This window comes from Gymnodraco acuticeps, unplaced genomic scaffold, assembly GCF_902827175.1.
Source record: "Gymnodraco acuticeps unplaced genomic scaffold, fGymAcu1.1, whole genome shotgun sequence".
NCBI classification, from domain to species: domain Eukaryota; kingdom Metazoa; phylum Chordata; class Actinopteri; order Perciformes; family Bathydraconidae; genus Gymnodraco; species Gymnodraco acuticeps.
The window spans coordinates 1,577,680-1,599,799 of NW_022990206.1; the positions used below are offsets into that span (position 1 = coordinate 1,577,680).

The window sequence follows — 22,120 nt, forward strand, 5'->3', positions numbered from 1 at the left end:
CACGGCACTAACCTGATTCATACTGTTTTTATTTTATTTAATCAACAAGCTTGGACAGTATTATGAGTCAATAAATGCCAAAGTCGGTTATACTTTAAAAGTGTTCAGACGGAAGCCTCCCAGACACTGAAGCTTGTGTTGTGGCTGCATCGCCTCCATTTTCACGACAGTAATTTAATAAAACATCAGCAGGAGTCTCTAATCCCACCTGACCACACCCTTTCTGACTGCTTTGTGAATCTGTCCAAAAAGAAATTGTGGTTGATAGTTATCGGAACACAAAGCTGGTGTATTATCAATAAACACAAACAGTGCGAGCAGATAAATAAACCTGCACTTTCTGTCCTGCTGTTGCTAAAACTAACCATTTAAGTACTCTATTAAGTTGAAGTACCTTGCAGTGAATCACTAAAGATATAAGAGAGTGTTGATAAAGGTATACTCATCTGTTTTATCACCTAAAAACAGATTATTCTTATTTATTTAATTTATGTTTTTATTCTGATCTTTAAGAAGGTATGAGGTACTAATACAATCTGCATTAAAAAAATAGAGGCGCTTGGTTTTATGAACGTGTCATCCGAGCATAGTTGTTGATGCAGCAACACACAAGAAATATGCACAGGTCCATTAGGAAATAATCCTGAATCTGTGCGCTACATGGGTTAAAAGCATGGCTGCAACTAACCAATATTTTCATTATTGCTAGAAAAGGTCAGCACAAAGTCAGAAAAAGTGAGCCGAATAGTCCATACACCCCAAAATAAAGTTTGAAGCAAAAACATTTGACCTAAAAATAACAAAAGGTGAGAGGAGTTTGGCTATTACATTAGTTTACATTACATGTTACTTGTTAGACGCTTTTATCCAAAGCGACTTACATACTCAATACTGTGGGCAATCTCCACAGGAGCAATTTGGGGTGAAGTGTCTTGCCCAGGGACACAACAACATGCTGACTGCAGTGGGGTTTGAACCTGTGACCCCCTGATCCCAACACCAACGCACTAATCCACTGCGCCATACACCGCCCTATTAGCAATGTTTAAATATTAAAAGACCTTGTCAGATGTCACACACACACACACACACACACACACACACACACACACACACACACACACACACACACACACACACACACACACACACACACACACACACACAAAGGGGACAGGGTGTCGCCGGCTGGCTAGTCAACCTCAGGGTAGGGTTTGGATTTCAACCCCTTTGACTGCTACTGTGTTACTTACATCAACAAGGACACAGCCAAGGTCTCTCTGTCTCTCTCGCTGTCTCGAAGTTTAGGTTCAGCCACTGTGATGCTGCCTTGCTTTTATTCTTTTAATATTTACAAATCTAGGATAGCATAAGACTCATAATTAGGCATGTATGTAACCGGTGAAGAAAAAGTCCTGTTGTGATATTTAACCAGTTCTACTAAAACGTATGACCCATTAGTAACTCTTCATTGCTGATTGATTTGATTGGCTTTCTGGGGCAAGTGTGACAAAGACAAGGGATGCAACTCTGCACCTTGTGCCAAAGAGTGTCGAGATTATTGTTGTTAAGTGTTATTTATTATTATAGACAAAATATTTTTGCATGCCAGTGACGCCTTAAGAGTACCAGCCTATGACTAAGAGCGTTCGCCCATCAAATGTACAACTCTGTGAAGCAGTGCGGCCCCTCACTTACAACAATGCCCCCGAGTACACGTACCATTAGCGTGATTATTTCTAACATCTCCTTAACATTGACTTGAGCAGTGTAAGTGCATAGCTTTTAATGTCCTTTAAACACCTCTCTTCTCTATGCCATCCATGGACCCTTTGGGGCTTTTTTCATCTTCTCTCTCTGTCTGATTGTGCCGTTCTCTCTCGTTGCTGTGATACAGGACTGTAAATTGATTTTAATAGCTCTTCCACTCGACAGCTGTTATTACAGACATGCCTCACAGGAGGACTAGAAAATGGGTAGTTGGATCATCGGGAGAGAGATGATACATGCAATTCTTGAAATACATTTTTACTGTTTTTGTAAAATCCTACTGAACCCTTTATTTGGGAAATGTGTTTTTTACCAAATACAGTTCAAACCGGAGAGACGTGATGTAAGAATTACATATTTATTGTTTACACGTCATATGAATGAAATGATTGCCACGATAATACAACAGGAGAATGTAATGGTGTTTGGCGATTAGGCCCCGGTTTGCAGGATAATCATTCAGGAGGGAAAGAACCGCTCCGATGAAATCCCCGGGGTCTAGACAAGTAGGTGGGACCGGTCTGAAGGAGGAAGGTTTAGCTTTGTCCTGAAGGAGACGGGAGGCGAGAGGGGTGGAGGCGGGTTGCATGTGATCATCTGCAATGACAACTGACAGGGAGGAAGAGCAGGCATTTAAGGAATTTAGCATGTGCAGCGATTGGCTGCTGAGGGGTGACGCCCTCGTATTTAATGAGGGGGGAAGGGAGCCATAGAGTGACGTGTAAGTGCCTCGTGTTAGGTCTTCCTTATTGAACTTGCGCTAAAGCTTTCATTTCAAGCACAGCTTTTAAAGCCTTAGCACTTTTTAGGGTGGTGTAAAAATGCTTCACCTGTTTATCTTGGCTCTATTCATCTTAAAACACATGAATTGATAAGACATTCTTAACATCATTTCATTAAGGCATTATTTTTGCCAAATTGCATTTGCAATAACTATATAGTTTGTTATCATTTATAATAGAGATGCAGTAATTGTGTTGTTCTTATTGTCCCCATTTGTGCCAGACATCTTCAATATAAACATTTGGGAAGTGTTTAAACTCATTCAGCATTTCATTACACTATACAGTAAATCATCATATATATCATACGCATTTATGAAATAACCTTTAATGTGACCTCTGAATTGAAAGATATTCTTTTGAAAAGTAACAGCTTCAAAAGCACTTTTTAGTCAGCTAAACAACTTCCTACACAATAAGAAGAACATAAAACAAAAAGCATTTTTGTGTAAGACATTTATATGTGAATGTAAAATGTAATAGAAACATAGAGAAATCTTTCACCTTGGTTTTTCATACAGAATAAAATGTACATGTTGATCTTTCTTTGAGACGCAAAGTGCATTCACATAATTGCAATGGTTGAGTAGATGAATGACGCATAGATATGAATGCACAGTGTAGAAACAATTATATCTTAACCGGAGTTAGTTCCTGGCAATGGCATTTCTTTCATCCTCTTTATGAGTTGTGATCTGCCAGTTGTTAAGGTTAAAGTAAAAGTAGTAGCTGCACCTGGAAGTACCAGCTTCCTAGATTCGCCTTTTCATGTATAATTGATCCATTTGTAATTTATTATTTATACAGGCCCTTTCATTTCTCATAAAATGCCACAAGTCTCAGACACGTGTTGCCTGAGAGGAAGCAGAGAGGGAACATGTCCCCAGCTCGCCTTAATGTGTTTGTTTCCTTCTCTGTTAATATGAGTATTCAAAGGCTTAGGGAGTTTAAAATAAAAGTATAAAACAGAGAGAGGTACTCTATATGAGAGAAGTGCATCTAATGTGCTGTCGAGCATTGACTTATTGTAAGAGAGGCAGAATATAGTAAACAGGATATTCTTTTTTTAAAGCAGCCATGAAAGGGGTTGTGGAACACCACTGCGGTTCATACATCCAAACTCCAGACTGCTAACTAATTAAAGAAAAGCACAACATGTGAATATTATCAGCCTGTAAACACAAAAAATACAATTTTAAATGCAGATCCTATAATTAGAAAGTGACCATGGAAAGTATACCCTGCCAAAATGAATGATATTACATAATGTATCAAACATTATTCATGAGTTATGTCAAACATTGATTAAGTATAGGTTACCTAAGACTAAACACTCATGCATTGCAGGCTTTAATGGAAGTAGAAACCAATAAAACTCATATTGTACCCTACCCAATAAAGTATTTGTCAGTACCTGAGGGTTTTTTATGTATAGCTATTACGGGTACAATAACAGTGTTTAGGAAAGATGGAGGACACAGCTTTGTGCCACTAGCAACACCACAGAGATATGTCCTGTGTTTGTAAGAATATGAATAAGCAGCTGACGGCATCTGCACTGAGAGAATACTCCTTAAGATGGTATCATCTTAAGAAGTATTCCATATTCCATATGTCATATTTTTGAATATATGTATTTGTATATATAATATCTACATGTATATTTTCTATTTCAACATGTATATTTTCTATTTTCTTTTTTTTCTATTCTTGTTTATTTGTAGTTTTGTTTTATTGTAAAATGCCTTGTCTTTTATGCTGCTGCAACAAAAACAATTTCCCAAATTGGGATCAATAAAGTACCATCTTATCTTATCTTATCTTTTCATAAAGGAAAAGTAACTCATTAGTTATTAGTGTGAATATACAGTATATTTGATTAATTGGACCTCTTCCTCCCTTCCCTCTCAGATAATTAATGCTCCACACTTAATTCTTCAGGAAACTATTTGATTTCATGTTGTGATGCGAGCACAACCACACTTCATCAGACTTATAAGTAAGATGTAAAAAAACAACCAGATGAAGATGACTTGTGCTAGAAAGTGATGTAGTTAACTAAACAGGTGAGCATTACGGCAAGTTTGCAAAGCAAGCTATTTATTATCTTTTATGTTTTCTTTCAGCTCAGCGCCTGACTTCTTTTGTTTGGATGTCCCTGCATAGTCCTATTGGTATCAGTTACAATACAACTGGCAATATTATCAGTCTTATACTCAATATGGAGATACCCATTAAGCTTATAATATTACAATAAAACCACAAGTTAAGCTTTTCAAAATAGTCTGAAAAATAGTCCGGTCTGTGTTTAAATCGTCTCGGTCGTAGGTAATAAAACCATCCCTCCTTGCTATGCCTATCATCCAGTATTACCCACAACTGCCTTAGGCTGGTATTCTTTTCACCCGGAAGAAATTGACTAATGTGTTTCTTCATACTGGAGCAAAGGCCACCCATGGCTGCTATTCTCTCAGAATCAAATCCACAAGGATTTCATAAACAGCTAATTTGATATGCTGATCGTTTCATTTTACTTGGATGAAAAACGCCATGAAGATTTTCTAGTGATGGGTGCTATGCCAGTACACATGTAGGCCTATTTGTTAAACACAATAAGCCATCTTTAAAACGAGATCTCTCTACCTAAACATTGACAGTCAGCCTGCCTCTGTGCTCAACACAGCTGAGCAAATCGTTTTTTGCCCTGTTTCGTGTGAGAGAATAGATGTGTGTGTGTGTGCCAACCATTGCTGACAGGCAGATCAGCTCTCTCTGATCACATCCGCCCTAATCCCCCATCCACCCCCTTTTCTGTCTCTAGCTTCACATCTAGGTCTTTCTCCCACTCACGTGTGCAGACAGACGAGCTGCACACGCAGTAGGCTCCCCTTAACAGTGACAAACACACACACACACGCACACACACACAGCTCGGCTCAGCAGGGGGCGGTGCAGACAGGGGGGGGGTGCAGACTGCAGTAGCTGTATGATCTTCTGTCTCATTCACCATTATTGTATTTACTGTAGCCAATAGGCTGCTGTAAATATGCCATAGCATACCAAACTTTACTGGCACTCTTCTTAAAGACTAATATAGAGGATGCAGATATTTATTTAAAACCTTACACAGTTGCAATGAAAACTGCAGTTTTCTGAGACAGTGTGTGGTTGTGTGTTCATCTTTAGGTGCTGGTATAGAAAGACAGGTGGTATTGTTTGACAGTGGGAGTTGGGAGATTTCGACAGCAGGGGATAGAGGGAAAGGAAGGGGGTGTGACAAGGGAGTGTTGAAGACAAGATAGCTGGTGGAGTTAAAGAGAGCTTAATGGTCTGGTGGAGCGAGAGAACATCAGCCAGATTGAGAGGGAAAGGTAGGAAGCGGGAGAGCAGGGCGAGCATTTGACCATGCCGACAGCATGAGCACAATCGAGGGAAAAAAAGGCTAAGATGTGAAGCGTACGCACAGGAATAATGAAAATGCGAGGGCCATTAACAGACACCTGTTCATCCCTGTTACATTAAAGACAAGCAGAGAGGGAAAGGTGAAAGAGGCAGACAAGACCGTAGCAGAGAGAAAGCAGAGCAGAGGTTATATAAGAAGCTCACTTGAAGCATACAGAAATGTATGGAGGGTAAAAAGCTGACAAAGTAGCATTAATAAAAAAAGGATTGGTGAAAAACGTGTCTGTTCTGTTAGCTTTAGCCAAGGTAAAGCATAGGTCCAAGCTGAGTCACATCTAGGGTTGCAAAGGGGCGGAACGTTTCCGGAAAGTTTCCATGGGAAGTTAGGCTGGGGAATTTTGGAAATATTCGATGCAAAATTAAACAAAAAAACATTTCATTTTTTTAAGTAGAACAGAACAAGTTTTAATAATTTTATTGAACTATTATTTGTTTCATTGAAGAACGAAAACAGGAATGTTGAGTTAAATTTTACTCATCCCCCCCAACCCCACTCATTCAAAAATGAACAAAAATGCACCCCCATCCAAAAATCCCCACAAAGGCCCATTCAAAATGTTAAATGAAAAGAGCCCTTCTCCCTCCAAAAAGTCCCATTAAACATGCAAATCTTCCTTCAAGCAATCCTCTGCATTTTTGCTAAACCCTTTCAGTCAATGGGCTCTTCCTGGGCCTCATCAACATCACACTCTGAGTCTTCCTCTTCAGTGTCACTGTCCAGCCTTGTTGAGGATGGCTCTGTGTCTGGCTCAAAGAGCCTTAGGTTTGCCCGAATGCCAACCAGTTTTTCCACTCTCACATTTGTGAGCCTGTTGCGAACCTTTGTGTGGTCTCAATAGCCATGCAGTAAGCAGTGTGGTATGGCATGGATATTCAAGTGTACCTGAATGGCATCTGTTTGTTTTAGTCAAGATTATGCTAAAATATACTTTCCCCAAATATATTTAAGTTCCCTATGAAGAGCCAACCTTCAATTTTGAAAATTCCCAATTTATTCCCATAAATTCCCGTGGAAAGTTTCCATCTTTGAAAATTCCTGGAATTTTGCAACCCTAGTCACATCACAGGCATCATTCATCAAAACTGTCCCTAACAGTTTAAAATTAAATGTTTGTTCCACTGTAATGAATCTACATTTCAGTAGTGAGAGAAACGTCTTGTATTGTTTACATCCTATGGTTATATTATGGTACACTTCAATGTAACGTCTTAAAGAGTGGGACATATTTAATTGTAATGTATACTTGTGATTAAGCCTTAGGGAGGCTAGCATGATGAATTGTATTTGGCTGTATGTTGTGGAGGTGCCATTGTTTCCGACCACATCAGCTCTCCCTGGTGTAAACAAGGGATGCACACCAGCAGCAACTCAACTGTGAAAAACAAACAAAATCTCTCTCTACAAGAAAAATCAGAGAGGGCACAGCTGATTAAGTTAACACGAGTTTCTAATGGAAACATAACAAGTAAGATCAAATAAGAAAAGTAAAAGTTGAAAACAATAATCTAGCAGGAGAAACTGCAACAGGCTGCATGCACTGTTGGTGCACTAATATATTAGTATAGGTGTATAATAAATCAGCTTCTCACATAGTGGAACAACAAGGTCTATCATGGCCAACTGTGCTTGAATTAATTAAAAGGAAAGGATGATTGGCATACATTTAAGGTAGACACAGACATTATCCTTAAACAGTCAATTTAAACTCCTATGCATGTTCAAAGGGGACAGCTGGTGATAACACACATTGTACTGCTGGGTCCAAATTGTTGTTACTTGCAGTATTTTCTGCTGCTACTCACGTTAAAATGTCTCCAATGATGCCATTATAGAGTTGAAATGCCATTTTTTAATCCCTGCCCGTTTTTGACACATTTTGACGCATCAGCATTAAGTGTTGACTCTGTTTGGACCTAAAAGTCCTACTTCATTTTTCCAAAATAGTTTTTCCAAAATACAAATACACAGAAAAACTGACATGGCATGATATAACTCACTCGCATACACACCAAGATAATTACCAAACAAACAATGGTAATGGACTGTGAGGCAGGCAGTTTGTACATGACCAGTCATTCAATCAAAACAAAGCTCGGGCTAGTGAGCAGAATATCTACCAACAGAAATAGCCATTTCAAAGCATATTTACAAAAAACACAATTTGTACATCTTGTGGTGTGGGAAGGAAACCAATAACACCCATCTGTTGTTGTTATTACCTTTCACCACCTGGGTTTGAAATTGGGATATCAAACCAACTACAACAATATATTAAGGTCTATTTGGACCGTAAATAACTACCTTTTTACAATTTATAATTTTCTATATAAATCGTTAGAAAAATGCAAAAATAATTAAAAAATGGTCAATCTCAATTCGTCAAAGTCCAAGGTGTTGCCGGTCCAAAACTCAACGTTATTTAGTTAAGAGCTAGAAAACAGCTTGTTGTACCATTCTTGAATGAAAAGGACAATGAAGCGATTAAGAAAATATTTGGCGATTGTTTTTCTTTTGATCCAATAATCGATTTGTTGACTAATTGTTTGAGAAATGCTTTGCACCAACACAGCCCATTTAATTGCAAGGGTTGCCTTTTATTATAAGCTAACATGACTAAACTCAGATAGCCTATGTGGCCACGGCCCAGATATTGAAGAACTCATTTGTTGACGTGCAATTATTCAGTTATATAAATCCATCCCTTATTTAATTACCTCTCTTTAATGTTCTGATCTATCCTCATAAAAATGTAAGGCGTGTAACATTTTATGTGTGTATGCAAGCGTGTAGAGTGATGAATGGTTTAGTAGAACGCTTGCAGGGTGTATTGATGGCTTGCTGTGTCAGTCTTCCAATTTAATTTGGGCCTCAGGAAATGTTCCACTGTTGGTTTTTCCACTCCAGGTGATTCATTAGGAGGGTGTTACTGTGTGCTGTCGATGCAAGCACACGTGTGTACACTTGTGCGTATCGGGGTTTTCCCCCGTAAGGCTACGGCACTACAGGACGTGTTGAGTTCGCAGAACAATATATTATTTAAGCATCAACTTCACTATGTACACATGTCACACCGCAGTAGACAGTGTGTACAAAGATTAATTAAGGGTTGACTTTATAGACAAGTTTACATTTAATTCTAAAAGCATAATCATCCTGACCTTTTAGTTTGCAATGAAAATAACTCGCTAACAAGTTATTTGTGTGATTCACTTTGTATGAATGCAGAAATAAATAGTAAAAACCAGTAATAGTTGTGGGGTTGTGCTAGATTAGTTTTTTGAATTTTTTTTGGATTAAATGTTTACCTTTTTTCATCAACACCATTTTCCAACAATGTTTTTACCCAATGTGGGTTTTTTCACAAAAATCCTGTGCGTTTGTGTTCGTGTGTGAGGCCAAAGGTTTATATCTGTATGGTATACAGGTCTTCACCAATTTTTGCCTCTGATTTTCTGTACTAGCATGTGTGTGTTTATTTGGGGACCAGCGCTTGGTGTGTGTTTAAGCAGCTGATTTAATACAAAGCTATAAATCGTACTCTCAACAAGAGTTAATCCAGTCTTGGTGGAGCTTGTAGGCTCAGCAGAACTTCTCCATTGTCTGCCTGTCCCTCTCTTTCTCTGCCTCTTTCTCTCTCTCTCTCTCACCCTGGGCCTTTATCATTTCACTAATTTCCCCTCCTCGACTCCTCGAATCCTCGGTCCTCCGGTAGTGACCCGGAAATGGTTTTCGGCGCGCCATGTTGAAGGACATCTTATTTCTCTAAATGCACATCGAGGATCGAGCGTCGAGGAGGCTCTCTGGAGGAGCTATAATCGAGGATACACTGATGGGTCCTCCACAGTCCTCCATATCCAGTCTCTGATAGTGTTAGGTTATTATGCTGTGAGTGCTCTCATACTTGTTTGATTCTGAAATTGTATATATTTATATAAATGTATATATATACCTATGTATGTATGTATGTATGTATGTATATATACTGTATATATATATATATGCTCCTCCGCTCGCATCTCCTGTGGGCGGGACTAAGACACGAGGATAGGAGTCGAGGAGGGGAAATTAGTGAAATGAGAAAGGCCCCCTCTCTATACATCAACCAACAGTACATCAGAGCAGAGAAATAAAGCACCACCATACTGAAAGACAAGAGAAGTACACTGAACAAAAATATAAATGCAACACTTTTGTTTTTGCTCCCATTTTTCATGAGATGAACTCAAAGATCTAAAACATTTTCTATATACACAAAATAACCATTTCTCTCAAATATTGTTCACAAATCTGAAGAAATCTGTGATAGTGAGCACTTCTCCTTTGCCGAGATAATCCATCCCACCTCACAGGTGTGGCATATCAAGATGCTGATTAGACAGCATGATTATTGCACAGGTGTGCCTTAGGCTGGCCACAATAAAAGTCCCGTCTGTAGCCTTCACAGTGTGAAGTATTGAGATCACTTTGGGTACTGAACCAACAAAATGCTGAAGGTCATTGAGTTCCTCTCCTGATATTTTCTCCCTCAGCAGTTATTATTGATTCTGGCCATGTGATCTCTTTTCACATTTCTTGCAGAGCTGTCTTTCCCATACTACCCTCTAGTTTTGTTCTTTGTCATCTTTATGCGATATGTAGGGGATTGAATTAGTAATCGTCGAGGAAAATCACATTTATTAAAATATATAATTGAAATGTGTTGGTTTTTAGAGCTGAAGCAGTCACATTTAAATACAAAAAATAAAAGATCCCATCAAGTGATATCTGGCAGGCCATAAATATTACTGTACAGAATCCCTGTCCGTTTTAATGTATCCGTGGTCGTAGTCTGGCTGTAACACAAGTGTAGATCCAGGTGACAAATGACATCTCCGCTCATAGTATGTATGGCTTCATTCAGGAAACAGCACAGTTTGATTCTGCGGCTTTGAACATGCTTAACTGAGCGTGGATAGACTCGATGTTGCATGGGGATGATGAGTAAAACATTTGCATGGAGATGAGACGTTCTTTCAAACAGAAACACACACACACACACACCACCAGACAGAGGACTGCGGAGACAGACCAAAATATGAATTATCTTATAGATGTGTGCAGTAACATAGACATTGTGATGGAGAGATGTGGTCACTGACCTTCATGTGTTTATGTCTCATTGAATTAATCACAACACACACAGACAGACTGGCAGTGTGCGTCTGTGTGTGAGAGAGAGTCGACAGTTTTCCTCTGTTGACTCCATACACCTTCTGGAGTCTGTGTAAAAGGCTCATTTACAGAAAATAATTCTTCAAGCAAAGTCAGTCGTGATTGTTTTCCAATTTAAGGATGCATTTTAATTTCTTACTTTGCTTTTACATTCAGTGTGAAATATAATGGTTTTGAAACTTGATGAAAATGGCATCTTTATCAAGTTCATATGTGTATTTCATATACAGTATACAATTGCAAAGATCTTTTTGCCACCCATCTCCTGTTTTCAGGAGCCATTCTCTTGTGAGTATTGCTCATGTGCAATTCTCAAAAGAGATGAGGAAGTAAAATGGTTCATTCATTTTTTTGTTGATTGTGCGTCTCTTTGGGTTGGTGGTTGGTGATTGGCTAATGGTTACCCAAGCCAAAAAATCGTTATGACATCATGAAGTGGCCAAAATCTTATCAGCTCATTTTCAGACAGGTTTTTATATAAATGGATCAGGACAAAAAGTGAGCAAATCTTTTTTCCTGAAACTTTCAGAATCTCTTTACACAGAGGGGACACATGTTTATGTATAAAATACATGAAAAGTGGATTTTGCATAATAGGTGACCTTTAAATTCCTATATATAGTGAGACACCCCTAACTATGTTATGTGAAGCACATTAGAAACCTTATGAGTTTCCAACAATCCTTTACCCTTCTTATTTTTCAGGCCTGCGACCCCTCAGAACACGCAAACGGTCAGGACTCCCACACAAAGAGCGGCAGTCGCAGCCAGAGCAGAGCGACTCGCTCACAGACCTTCGGACCCCTCAGCTCCAGCTCTTCCTCCACACACCAGACACAGACCCCGGGTTTACCGCCGCATTCACCCCAGGTTCAAGCACAGTCCCAGGCCTCGGATGGGGGTGTCCCTCCTGGTCTGGCCAACACCCTGGAACACATCATCGGTCAACTAGATATTCTCACTCAGGTAAGCAGAAGAGTTGTTAATCTCTCATGAAAAACAGCAAGCACTGTGCTGAGGCTGTGCCGCCCCCTCACTCTGTTCAGAACAAAAGCTTCCTCCTGATCAACCTGCAGGCCAGATATGATTACAGAACACAAACACAGAACACCATCTATCATGCTGTTACTGCGTAAGACTGGCACTTTATCTCTACACTGCTGTATGTCTGTGGCAGAATGTATTTACTGTCACATTATAGTTTTTCATTGGCAGCTGTCCTCCACAGAATGTGGAAAAACATAAATACTGATTACACAAATCTACCTGTGACAGCAGCGACATTACTGTTGTTTTTATAATCTCATTTGAACTGTATGCACATCAAGTGAAGTTCCATTTTTAGTCAACCAGATAACTAATCCTAAAAAAATTCTGAAAAATACAGAACATGCAAAACAAAAAAATAGATCCTTGAACAAAAAACGAAAAGAACAGCAACCAGTTAAGATCTGAAGGTCTGCTTCGTGTCAATTTATTTATGTTTATGCTTTGTGCATTTGTTTAGCTCCAAAGATCAGATATGGATATCAGAGAAAGCAGAATAACAGTACAGCAACATGTTGTAGGCTCTCCTGTTGTAACCCATTCCTTTTAGCTGACCTGTCGAATATGAAATGAAATGACTGCAGCTTTTGAATTTGCAACTTATATTAATCAGTGTTGAAAACATTAAGTGCAATGGACACATCCTTTATTGGATTTCTATTTAACCAACTATGCTCCCTGGCTAAGCCTAAAGCTGCAGCCAGAGGTTGCTCTGCACCAAACCCACCTCACTGCAAGGTGGGCTTAACACCTCACTCATTTAACTTTGCATATACTTTGGTGTGTGTGTGTGTGTGTGTGTGTGTGTGTGTGTGTGTGTGTGTGTGTGTGTGTGTGTGTGTGTGTGTGTGTGTGTGTGTGTGTGTGTGTGTGTGTGTGTGTGTGTGTGTGTGTGTGTGTGTGTGTGTGTGTGTGTGTGTGTTGTGTGTGTGTGTGTGTGTGTGTGTGTGTGTGTGTGTGTGTGTGTGTGAAAATGCATCATTCATACGAGTGCTGGGAGCACTATCACTGATAGTGATAGTGACTGAGTGTAAATTGTTAATGGCCACGCTTAGAAGCAGAAACGCTTCTTGTGTGTGTCTTTCTTTCTTCTTTCTTTCAATCTGCAGAATGTTGGAGCATTTAGATTTGGCTCAGGGCAGCCAGCAGCTAGCTAACCCCTCCCAGGGGGGGTGGGCAGCAGCCTCTCCCTTTCAAGACCTATTCACCCAAACCCAGATGCCAGATGGATCGTCTGTGTCTGGTTTTGTCCTTCTGCTCTTTGATTGTTTGGGTGCATTCTTATTTGTTACATTAGGACATGGTAGGCAATCATTAAGATCTCTTAATAGATTATATAAATGCTCATATCTGACGATCTTATGGTTGTTATTGAAAAGCTTTTCTCGTCCGCTGTGGCTTTGCTTTTGTCAATCCTGAACGTGACATTGTTGTCAGACCTTATACAGTTTTTAACTAGTGTTTTAATGGTTTTCCTTTAATTGTACTGTTGAACTGAATCTAATTTAACTATTGAGGCAAAAAAAATATGGAAGAAAAATCTAAAATCAGGAAGAAACATAACAATACAGCTGCAATAAATCAGGCCAGGAGAGTAAAGTTGTGGGGCTGCAAAGACTTCCGGTGCCCTTACTCAGACCATACCTACTTTCAAACTCAGCCTTCATTTTAAACTCAACTAGTTAACCGTAGAGTTTTCCTGAGTTGCACAATTGTGATGCTGAAACATGGGTTCAAATGTTTAACAATTGTCTTTGCAAATGTTTCAACAGAACTGAAATACAGTTTTGGTGAGTCAGATTTAATCAAAAGGTAGATTTTGCAAATGTAATTTTCTACCTGGGAGCTGAATTGGATGTTCAACTGAATCACATCAAAACCTGCATAAAATTGGGTTAAAATGCAGCAGAAATCACAGCTGGTGCAGGTTCAGACACGCTTTTTTAACCGTACAGATGGTAACATTGGCAGATCACTGACTTTCACCTCACCTGCTGTTGTATACACAGCTTGTTAAGAGATTTTTAAAAAGGGAGTTCTACAAAACACAGCACAGTAATGTTAACTTCGTGTTGTTAAAAAAAAACAGACCACTAGAATCGTAAGGTAATGTATAATTAGGTCATGTAAAGTATGCACACGAGCTCAACCCAGCTTTCTTTCAGCTGACCTCCAAAATGCCCTCACACGTGAGTAGAAATAAGAAAGTAGAGATATTTGTCCAACATCATCTGTTCAACTTTGACAACATGGAGATTTAAATGACTGCCCCGCCTTCCTCTGAAGATTAGGCTGACAAAGGGACATCATTTATTTGTGTGTTATATTCCAGTTCCTCTTTAAGTATTTTCTCCAGCATTATTTTTCACTTTTACGGCTCTTTGTAACTAATAACGGAGGAGACTGAGAAGGAACATGTTGAATTATTCAACGTTAGGCTGAAGCTTCTAAAGCCACAGTTTGCTGTGTTAGCTGTTTTTTCACTTATCTGCCCCCCCCCCCCCTCACCAATACCCCTCTCTTTATTCTTCTTCCTCTGTTTGATAAGAGAAGAGAAGATGGACCTTTATTAATCCTCCGTGGGGGAAATTCAGTTTCCACTCTGTCGTACACACACATGCGCTTTTATACAGGTCATACAGTACACACAGTACACACTTTTTAGAACATGTACATACATATACAAATACACACACAGTTGTATGCACACATGCACATGCAGTTGAGAGGTCAGAGCGGAGGCAGCCAGTCTAGCCGGCGCCAGTGAGCAGTTGGGGGTTAGGTGCCTTGCTCAAGGGCACTTCGGCCCAGGAGGTGAACTGGCCCCTCTCCAGTACCAGTCCACACTCCGTATATAATAATTCATTCCTCTTACATGTCCTCCCTCACTAATCCTGCATAACCCACACCTATTCACTTCTTCCACACTCTCCCTCTTAATTATGAAGAATATTTAATCAATATTTGCTTTCATTAACACTTGCTCTTTTAAAACGTCCAGTACTTTCTCTCTGCTCTCCATCATTCTGCATGTTTCTGCTCAACCTTAACCTTATGTGTGAGTCAGAATAGATGTACACAGATGTGGACCACTCCATTGACTGTGTTTCTGTATCATCAGCTATAAATGGAGCTGCATGAATAATTTGAATAAAGTGAAAGCAACTTGTTCCTGTTCCTCAGAAAAGATTAAAACCGTTTAACTATAGCTTGTGGACTTTTAGAAACCACAACGTTTTTACCACAGTGTTTGAAATACTAAGGATTGGAGGCGGTCTCTGATTTGTATGTTATAGTTCTGTTTTACGAGAACTAAGAAGTAAGAAAGAAAGAATTCCCAAGATAGGCCACCATCATTCTGAGAAATATGGTGACTTAATATTCCAACAAGGAACTCTGATCATAGATACTATTTATAAATCATTATTACATCTTAAAGTCTAAAAATCAGTAGTTGAAAAAGCTCATTTTCTATCCTTATTTGGTAACAAAAACACTAAAGTAAAGCCGCTCAGACTCACTTCCTCCTACTCCATCACATCATGCTGAGCCAGAGTCAGGGACAACAACGCATATGTTATGAAATGTGGTGCGATGATGAAAGGAAGAAAAAATCTGCTCTTATGTCTTGTAAAACATAAAAGCCTGCACTACACTTTCAAGTGGTCATTTTCAGGAGAGGTTAAGTATACATTTTCCAATAATTCAATGTTAGCATACTATGGCAGCATTAAGATAAAGAGCCGTCGTTAACAAGAGGCCGAGGCTATTAACTAATGACTGTATGGATTTTTATTGGCTTTCTGCTAATACAATGTGTTTAAATATGGTTATTGATTCACCGCAGCAGTGCTTGTGCTACACACCTTCAGATCATTAGTGTTGGTCAGTGGACGAATTCTGGCTACCAGGTTTTGTTATGGTGTTTTTATGATATCACTTAAACCATTCTTTTTAATTCCTTGTTTTATGACTATAACTCACTTTAGTGGTAGCATATTATGTTAAGCACGTCAGTGAGCTACATATAGAGAAAATACCTGACTTTGCCACCTTTCACCAGCAGCAGTTTGCCTTTCTTTGCCTTTCAGACTATCAGACTTCAGCGTGGGTCATACCAAAGCTATGAGACTTTGTAACAGAGGCCAGCAATGCTCAGGGCGATGGGGAGTATAATGTGTTCTGGAGAGAAAAGAAAACAGCTTGCTCTATTTTTAGGAGCATAAAGATTTGGTTTCTACTCCAGATGAAAACTATATGCCCGTATAATGTTGCAGCTGCCTGGGGACACGATGCGGAATCACACACACACACACACACACACACACACACACACACACACACACACACACACACACACACACACACACACACACACACACACACACACCCATAGCTGGTTGGGCTGAGACTGGGTAGCCATATCAGGTTGGTAAGATAAACAGGGTGGTATTGATCTAGAAAACGGAGACAGGCAGAGAGGGGGAGAGAAAGGGGAAATACAAGCCTTCTCTCTCCCATGATGCATGAAATAGCAGAAGATGTTATCTATTTTGATGACCAAAAAGAAACTCCACGCACCCACACATTGATGAATTTATTTCCATCGGTGGGTGCAGAGTATGAGATTATCTGAGGGATTCAACAATGTAAATTACTTCATCAGTACGCCTTTAGTTGTGTGTGTGTGTGTGTGTGTGTGTGTGTGTGTGTGTGTGTGTGTGTGTGTGTGTGTGTGTGTGTGTGTGTGTGTGTGTGTGTGTGTGTGTGTGTGTGTGTGTGTGTGTGTGTGTGTGTGTGTGTGTGTGTGTGTGTGTGTGTGTGTGTGTGTGTGTGTGTGTGTGTGTGTGTGTGTGTGTGTGTGTGTGTGTGTGTGTGTGTGTGTGTGTGTGTGTGTGTGTGTGGCCTAGCATTACTATACTTGTGGGGACCTACATCTGTTTACACAGTCACGTGTGGGGACTCGCCTCCCTTATGGGGACAAATTCGAGGTCCCCATGAGGGGAATCATTAATTTTAGGGGTGAAGACTTGGTTAGGATTAGGGTAAGGGTAAGGTTAAGGGTTAGGCATGTGTTGGTTATGGTTAAGGTTAGGATAAGTCTCCAGGATGTGCATGTGTGTGTGTGTGTGTGTGTGTGTGTGTGTGTGTGTGTGTGTGTGTGTGTGTGTGTGTGTGTGTGTGTGTGTGTGTGTGTGTGTGTGTGTGTGTGGGTGTGTGTGTGTGTGGTGTGTGTGTGTGTGTGTGTGTGTGTGTGTGTGTGTGTGTGTGTGTGTGTGTGTGTGTGTGTGTGTGTGTGTGTGTGTGGTGTGTGTGTGTGTGTGTGTGTGTGTGTGTGTGTGTGTGTGTGTGTGTCAGGCACTATGTCTTGGCTTGGAAGATTACTAAAACAACATGTAGTACACTTACAATGGAGGGTCAATATTGAGATGAAAATACAAGTTATTCGTTTTTATATGGTAAGAACTTCTGTGTCCCTTACATAAATATGAAGTCTTATTCAAATTATTACCACCCCCGATGATTTTTGTAATAATGCCAATAATTCAGAAATATATTTTCTCAACAGTATGTGTGGCTCCAGCTACCATTGCACTGTTGCTGTGTATTTTATATTTCTGTGTTTTAGCAGTCTTTAACAAACACCATAAACCTTTGCGAGTTAAACACAACTGCTCGACAAACCGAGGCGATGCTAGACCAGTTTTTAATGTACTCTTTTAGTTTCATCACACAATAAGATAAAACTAAAATGATTGGACTGTGTTTAGTTGTTCTTGGTATTAATGACTTCGGTTCACCTATCAAATTACAAAACGAGAAATTATCAACAAGTTTTAAGACATCCAGCGACTATTTTTCAACCATCTATGTTGTCTGTCATTGAGAATGACCCTGATTGTATAAAGTGAGCGAAAGATAGATCCTACCTGTTATGTTGGCCCTGAGTTTAAGGTGCGTTTCATATAGTTATAGCTTTGAGTAACCGCTGTATAGTTGCTGATGAATCAACCCAGCAACAGGTTATTTCTCAATAAAACAAACCGGGAAGCAAACCACTTTTGAGGTCACCCAAATCTTTTTTTCCAATGTCTAACCTGCAGCTGGTTATATTTTCATTAAATGACTCATCTCGTTGCTGCTTTCTAGCAATTTTAAAAACTGCTCTCGCTGGCACAAAGAGACATTAAATGACAGGTTGAGACATGTTGACATATATTTTACTTGCTGGCCCAAATGTAGAGAGTCTGTCCATGTGAACATGTTGACTGGTTTATTTTTGTTCCTCCCCACAACCACATTTATGTTGCCAAGCGTTACTTTCCAAAACTGCTAACTAGCTGGTATTGTGTTTGTCACCAGGCAACAATATGTCAGAGATTCAGATAAAATGAGGCCACTATGACCACAAGATTCACTCAAATGACTGTCACCCTTTTGTATCTGTTTCACTTTTTGTGTTTGAATTTGCATAAATCTAATTCCCGCATTACTTATCAACAGTCAAGCCTGTTAAAGATGTAATATGTTACATTTCAAAAGTCAAACAACAGCTAGACTTATATTATTGAGGTTGTATTACTTACAATATTCAAAATATTAACCCTTTTCAAACCTAGAGAAATGGATTTTAATTTGTTTTACATCAGGATCTCAATTGATGAGAGGAACCAGCTGAGAAGACCATGAGTGATTTCTAACGCTTACTGGTTTAAATCACCCGGTCTGTATGTTTTGGAGAGGAGGGGGAACCTCTGTGGAAAACCCCGGTTAAACCTCTTGAGAGATGAACAATAGAGGAATCTTAACCGGGAGAAGCTGACTGCGGTGACACCCTCCCATGATCTGAAACACTCCCAAAATCCAATCACTGCTTGCAATAAATGACATATTGTGCTTTAAAGCAATTAGGTTAACTATCTGAAGGGACCAACACATATATAAGATAGTAGTATATTCTCAGTTGTCCTGGTCTTGTCTTTTAAGGAATACTCTCAGGGTCCAGACAGGAATCCTGTAATATCTTCTATTTGTTTTAGATAATGAAAGACTGATTACATTATTTCTTTAATGTGGCTACTGGATCTCAGATACAATAAAGGATAGAAAAGCCAGCTGTGTCCTCAGTAATCGGTTCATTCAGATGATGAAATCAAACCTGGAGGCTCGTCTGATGAACAGGCTCAGGCGACACAAACACACAACAAACACTGTGACTGTTGGAGGATGCTGAGAGGAAAAGTATGTCGCACTGTGATCTCACTACCCACACATGCCCGTCCTGATTCGGATAGCGACCTTCTTGTATTCTCTGTGTGCGTAAGTGTGTTTATGCAACTGTGTGAGACTTAGAACAAGAGAGGGTGCGTGCCAGACACAGAAACTCTGGTGTTTTCAGCTCAAGCAGCAGATCTCTCTCTGATAATCAGCTGGATTGTCTTGCACGCACAACATCTGTCTCAGAAACACACAGAACTGCCTTTCACACACATACAAACACCGCCATTATATAGTTATTACTTTCAGGCTGATGCTATACAGCCCTCTCTAACATGCTCTTTCCCTCTCATCCGTCTCCTTCCTTCCCCCCTTTTTTTTCTTTCTTTGTCTTGTAACTCCATCCAGACGGTTTCCATCTTGGAGCAGCGGCTGACGCTGACAGAGGACAAGCTCAAGGAGTGTTTGGAGAACCAGATGGAGATCGGTCTACATCTCCAGAGACGTGAGGAGGCCTAAAGATGGCGGCACCAGAGAGAGGTTGAAGTGTGGTGTGAGGGAAATGGGGTCACACCAACACTACTCACAGAAAGACATCTAGCGAACACTCCAGTTGTTACATCTCACTGAAAATGTGCGATCTTGTACACTTGAACAATGCACACTGAGCCTCTCTGCTGATGTACTGCGCCTGGTTATATTACAAAGAGATATCTGAAGTGAAGGAGTTGAATATTAGAGAAGTTGTTCTTTACAAGAGTGCTGAGAGAGCAGTCCGCTTTCTGCTGACAAAGGATCTGCTGCGAGTCACTTTGTGAGTGTTCAAGCGTCTGTGTGTGTGCGTGTTTCAATGTGTGTGCACAAAATTGTGTCCTGTGTAGACGCATGCAAGAGACTTTCATACTTGCCTTTTCACTACACATGTGGACATCTTGAACTCTATTTGTGTATGTGGCGTGCAGTTCATGTAGAATGGCATCAGTAGAAAACACAAATACTTCAGTTCCCTCAACCAACATCTCTAAAATGCATGATATTTATTTGAGTTGTATTGAGACCAGCACAATCATTTTTAAATTGAACAAAGAGTAATTGAAAGTTATATAAAGTGTGCTGTGGATGCTTCATGTTTGTTCACCTGTTTGTTGGACATTAGTAGAAGCACTGGTTTAAATTAACTAACTTAACCTTTACCGTGCAGCCAACAAAGTACCTTACCAAATTGGTAAGTTTGGTACAGTTATTAAAGATGATCTCTTATGTTATATTTTATTTTCAACAAGTCCTGTTAAAATACTAAAAAGCAACAAGGAATTGATTCAGACAGGGTAGGAGGGTGGCAAAGTATTGAGAGATGTACTAACACATTGTTGGCTTTGGTTTTCTGATTTGTTGATCATAAAACTAAATATAAAATAACTTCAGTAGTTTAAAAGATTTCAGAGTTTATAGCAACCAATTGTTATCACTTCAGTGTGAAAGATAAGCATCTTGTTCCATCCACATACACTGTGTCTTAAACTTTTATACTCTGAGAGTAACTGATTGTTTACTTTCTTAATAAATATCTTTTCACCCGTACCTCTGACTTGAAATTAGCTGATGAGAGGATTGCTCTTTCACAACCCTGAGCTCTGTTTGTGTAACGACTGAATGAGAGTTTGTTTTCATAATCGTTGCCAAATCGATGATGTCACCCGGTTACTTTTAAGAGACCGTTTCCTGCTCTGATTGGCCCACAGAGCCCGAGCTGTTACCCGATGAATCATGACTTCTCAGTCTTTATTGTCCTCAGCAGAGATGTTAAGATCATGAGCCGTGAACTGTGTCATCCATCGCTCCTTTTCCCAACCCTTTCTATGCCAGATTCTGAGCGATGATTTATTACAAAAACATGGGGGAAGCGGCTAAATACGACTGCCCTACTTGAGTCCAAAATCCTTATGTTTCACCCCCCCGAGTAATTTAGGTAACCTGACCGCTGATGCTAGATCACTACTTTTATTTTTAGACGCTTCAATGAAAATGAGCCTGACCCCATGCTCGGACGCACACTGTGTTTTCTCAAAATACAGATTCATCTGAGCCAAAAAAAGACCTCTTCATTCATTTGAGATTTTTATTTTACATACTGGTAATATGTTTACATAGTATTGCAATGATTCTTTCAGAGTCCTATTGTGGAGTTCTCAGAGAACAGTGTGGCGTCTTTAAGAGGAAAATATTAATGACTGTTTCTTTAAGACCCGACTCAGGCTCCGCACTGATGGAAAAAGAAGAAAAACAAAACCGGAATTCTGGAGCTGTGCTGCCGGGCCCACTCTCTTCCTTCCTGTCTGGGGCCCGGGGACACACACGCGCGCACATACACACGCACTCACACACACACTCTCAAGCCAGAGAAAACGGCTCCCTTTACTATGGGCCTCAACCAGACGGCCTGCCAGGAGCTCTAGTGGAAGAGAGGAGGGGCTGAAAGTGTGTGTGTGTGTGTGTGTGTGTGTGTGTGTGTGTGTGTGTGTGTGTGTGTGTGTGTGTGTGTGTGTGTGTGTGTGTGTGTGTGTGTGTGTGTGTGTTGTGTGTGTGTGTGTGTGTGTGTGTGTGTGTGTGTGTGTGTGTGTGTGTGTGT

At 39.9% G+C, this 22,120-nt stretch overlaps 1 protein-coding gene across 2 annotated transcripts in view; it reads left to right on the forward strand.

The window, feature by feature from the left end:
• poc1a (POC1 centriolar protein A) overlaps positions 1-21,072 on the forward strand; it is a 34,253-nt gene extending 13,181 nt beyond the window's left edge. For both annotated transcript variants that reach the window (XM_034218360.1, XM_034218361.1), the window contains 2 exons: positions 11,932-12,192; positions 19,900-21,072. In XM_034218360.1, coding sequence (XP_034074251.1) covers positions 11,932-12,192; positions 19,900-20,010 — 372 coding nt within the window. In that variant the 3' untranslated portion in view covers positions 20,011-21,072. The remainder of the gene's footprint in view (positions 1-11,931; positions 12,193-19,899) is intronic.
• Positions 21,073-22,120: the final 1,048 nt, after the last annotated feature.